Raw genomic sequence first — 3,975 nt, 5'->3', positions numbered from 1 at the left:
ACACATCCTACAGAACGCCATTGTTTTTGTGGGGAGTAGAACCTCAAATTAGGAGGAACTACTAAATGGCACACTTTTTCACTTTAATCCAGTGGCACATTTTCTTCTGCTGTGATGAAATGGCACATGTTTTTTCGAGAGTTGGACAAAATGGCACAAATTGAGGTTTCCCCTCAGTTCCACGTCCGGGCCCACCCGTTGCGCTCGCCTGTTTCCTCTGGTTCGACTCATTCGTCCACAACGACCATAAAGCAGGCGCGAGACAGGTCAGAGGAGTAGAGCCGCCGCCTCGCAGTGCTTCCTCTTCCCCGGCGCGCCGCACGTCCCACCTCCGCCGCCTCGCCGTGCTTCTCCAACCCCGGCGCTCCGCCCGTTCCAACACACAGGTCGCCTGACCTCCCATCACCAACAAAACATCCAAATTGCTTCCAAAATGCTACAGGCATCCAGCAACTAAACCCAATCGTACCACAGCAGCACCTATCCACAGCTACAGCCAGCAACTACAGCGGCGACAGCACGCCAGCGACGCGAGCGCTCGTTCCAGAGCAAGACAACCAGCCAGCAGGAGCTTCGGGACAATGATCCTGGCGCACGGCCCAGCGTAAGTTCCAGCGCACGCCAGAGACGGCTCCCGCGAGGGCTCCAGCGCCGCCAGCGAGCGACCTGGACGCGGGCACGCGGCGCCGACAGGAGGGCTGACCTGAGGGGCGCATGATCCGGAAAGGCTCCGCGCGTCTAAGCCCGCGCTCCCTGAAGCAAATCCATGGGAACCTGGTCGTCAAGGGCATCGCCTCGCGCCCCCAGCCCCTGCGGGACCTGCTGCTGGCCTGCGTCGGCTCGTTCCGCGGCACCATGGGCTACGCCCGCAAAGTGTTCGACGGAATCCCCCACCCGGACCTCTTCATGCACAACGTCATGGTGCGCGGCTACGCGCACGGCGGCGCGCCCGCCGCGGCCTTCGCCTTGTACCGACGCATCGGGGCGGCTGGCCTGAGGCCCGACGCCTTCACGTTCTGCTACCTCCTCCGGGCCAGCGCCGGCTTGTCGGGTTCCTGCGCCGGGTGCCAGGTCCATGGCGTCGTCGTGAAGCTGGGCTTCTTGAGTGATGCTTTCGTGAGGAATGCCCTTATCAACATGCATGCCAAATGCGGGGATTTGCAGCTGGCCGGCGCGCTTCTTGATGAGGCCGGCGAGGGGGATGTCGTGGCGTGGTCGGCTGTCATAGCGGGGAATGCCGCTAGAGGTGACTTGGGCATTGCACGGCAACTGTTTGATGATTGTCGGCACAAAGACTTGGTGTGTTGGAATGTGATGGTGGCAGCGTATGCTAAGCATGGGGATATGGAGAAGGCGAGGGAGCTGATTGACCGTGTGCCGGAGACAGATGTGGTCTCGTGGAACACGATTATCACAGGGTACTCCACGAAGGGGATGCTGAAGGAAGCATTGGAGGTGCTTGATGAAATGAAGTGTGCGGGCTGGTTGCCTGATGAGGCAACTATTGTTAGCTTGCTTTCGTGTTGTGCGAACTTAGGGTCGCTTGACACAGGGAGGATGATACATTCAATGCACTTGGAAGGTAGACCGTGTACAAGTATTTTGCTTGGAAATGCATTGCTATCAATGTATGCAAAGTGCGGAGATCTGCAGGCTGCATTGGAAGTCTTTAACAGGACGAAGGAGAGGGATGTTTGGACATGGAACTCGATCATCGGCGGGCTGGCCTTCCATGGGCAAGCAGAACAGTCCATCCAATTCTTCAATAAAATGCTTCAAGAAGGAATGTGCCCAAATGCTATTTCTTTCCTCTGTGTTCTCGGTGCATGCAGTCATGCCGGATTAGTTGAAGATGGTCAGAGATATTTTTCTTTGATGAAAGACTGGTACAAGATCGAGCCTAATGCAAAGCACTACAGTTGCGTAGTGGATATGCTTGGCCGTGCAGGCTTACTGGATGAAGCATTTGCAATTCTGAGCAGCATGAGGTGTGAACCTAGTGCAGTCATATGGAGGACTCTGCTTGGTGCCTGCAAGATCCACGGGAATGCAGCCCTTGGCAAACTTGCCAGGGAGAGGCTTCTAAAAATGAATGAAGACGCAAGCGGAGATTATGTGCTGCTCTCTGGCATTTACGCGTCCTGTGATGAATGGTTTGAAGTGGAGACATTGCGGGGATCAATGGATGAAAGGGGGATAAGAAAGGTTGCTGGTTTTGCCCAGGTTGACCATAAAAGTACCTGTCTTCCAGCATTGTGAATTTGTGATGTGTGGATATCCTACAGTGAAATTCGATGAACGTGTGGATTATGTCCATGCTCAGCTTGTCATTTTATGCTTGGTCACCAGAAAGTGGAAGGAAGTAGCACCCTAATAGACAGATACCACTAGCAAGAAGGCCTAGAGAGTAAATCATATTCAAAACTGCCAAATGCTGGTGGTTTCACTTGGAGTTAGCAGCATCAGTGCAACTAGCAGGTATGGAGCTTCCAGCTGATGACTTGCCTCCGTTTTTTCATCTAGTTATGCAGAAAATTACCAGCAACTACTATGAAAAGTACAGTACTCAATCCATGACATTTATATTTCTGTAAAAACTGTATAAGTACAAAGGCCGATACAAAAGAAGTAACACCGTCAAGGCAGTGCACAATATAGAAGATGGTAGCAAGAGAATAGGCCCACACATTATTACATGAAGGAAGCAAGTACAAGAACCACCCTCACACATATTTTTTTGTGCTGGGATATCACACTTATACTTCAGGGAGCAAATGATGGATAATTCGGTCTAGCGCCTGGCTAGGGCCATGGCTGAGAGTAAGATGAGCAGTATCAGCAGAACCATGGCTCCAAACGAGCCAACCAGGGAGCCAGAGGTACGCTCGCAGAAAGAATCCAACTGCTGGCATATAGCAAGCCAGTTTGCCCTGACATTACCCTTGTGTGCTAAGTAGACAATAGCTGTTGCTGCAGATGACGCTGCGGTCACCAGAGCTAGCATTGCCTTCACAAGAAAGACAAGGAAATTAATTAGGAGTAGCTGATAAAGTTATTGGTGCATGCTTCTCTTTCTTCAGTATACTAGGTTAGTAATCATGCATAGTTTCATGCAGGATGGCATGATATTAATTGAACGGTTCAGCACTGGCACACTTTGAATTAGAGCAAGATATAGTCTTACCGCGTCGAAAATGATCAAGACCAGCCTGCTATATTTAGCCCCGCTCCTAATTATGTGCGCAATTGACAGTGGGAGCGAAAGGATGAGATAGGCGCTCACAATAGAATTTGCCACCACGAAGAACCTGCCAAGTGTCAACATGAAATTCAAACAGTTGGAGCATCAGATCATAACCTTATTTTATCTGAAAGTAATGCTACCAGGCACTGAAACATTATTCTGCATGTACGTGAGAGCCGGGAGATCGCTGTATCGGGCCTTGAACTGGATGAATGGCGTGAACAGAGGAAGCGTCTCATTGGTAGTCCCCATGGCAATGGCGCTCGCGAGGGTGCTGATGACGGCAATGACGCGAAGTATGAGGTCCAGTATGGACACTCCTCTACTTACCCCCTTGTTCAGGGGGGCCTTGGAGGTCTCACCCTGCTCGCCGGAGTCCATTCTGGTATTTTTCTTAAGCTGCTGAACTGATCAAAACTCAAAACTGTTTCCCAGGTCTGAAGAAAACAGTCGATGCTCCCTGCCTATATATATACTTACATGGGCGGACTGCCTGTGGATTAGGTCAATTTGATGTTACAGCAGCTGGTGGTGCAAGGCGCCGCGTGCTGGTGCGTGCTCCCAGGCGCATTTCGCCTGGTACCTGCTCCACATAGCTCCATGGAGACCAGTTTGCATCGTTTCGGACAGAGAGCAGTTCTGTTGCTGGGCCTCAACAATATGGGGATCGGCTTGTGTCACTTGCTCCGTGTCTTGTTCCTGCAGGGGAGGCTTCAGCTGGACGTTCGTTA

General features: G+C 51.8%; 2 protein-coding genes across 2 annotated transcripts; one reads left to right on the top strand and one right to left on the bottom strand.

Annotated features, from left to right (window-relative positions):
- Window positions 1-263: 263 nt before the first annotated feature.
- Window positions 264-2,446, top strand: LOC123168314 (pentatricopeptide repeat-containing protein At5g15300). The gene has a single exon (XM_044586182.1). The coding sequence runs from the start codon at window positions 715-717 to the stop codon at window positions 2,257-2,259; it is 1,545 nt and encodes a 514-aa protein (XP_044442117.1). The 5' UTR covers window positions 264-714; the 3' UTR covers window positions 2,260-2,446.
- Window positions 2,447-2,558: 112 nt separating this feature from the next.
- LOC123168315 (casparian strip membrane protein 2) lies at window positions 2,559-3,648 on the bottom strand. The gene is made up of 3 exons (XM_044586183.1): window positions 3,414-3,648; window positions 3,185-3,308; window positions 2,559-3,007 (listed from the first exon to the last, which is right to left on the bottom strand). Exons 1-3 carry the CDS (start codon window positions 3,623-3,625, stop codon window positions 2,792-2,794), a joined length of 552 nt encoding a protein of 183 aa, XP_044442118.1. The 5' UTR covers window positions 3,626-3,648; the 3' UTR covers window positions 2,559-2,791.
- Between the last annotated feature and the right edge of the window lie 327 nt (window positions 3,649-3,975).

Source organism: Triticum aestivum, chromosome 7D (assembly GCF_018294505.1).
Source record: "Triticum aestivum cultivar Chinese Spring chromosome 7D, IWGSC CS RefSeq v2.1, whole genome shotgun sequence".
In the NCBI taxonomy this organism is placed as follows: domain Eukaryota; kingdom Viridiplantae; phylum Streptophyta; class Magnoliopsida; order Poales; family Poaceae; genus Triticum; species Triticum aestivum.
This window is presented reverse-complemented; position numbering and strand designations above follow the sequence as displayed.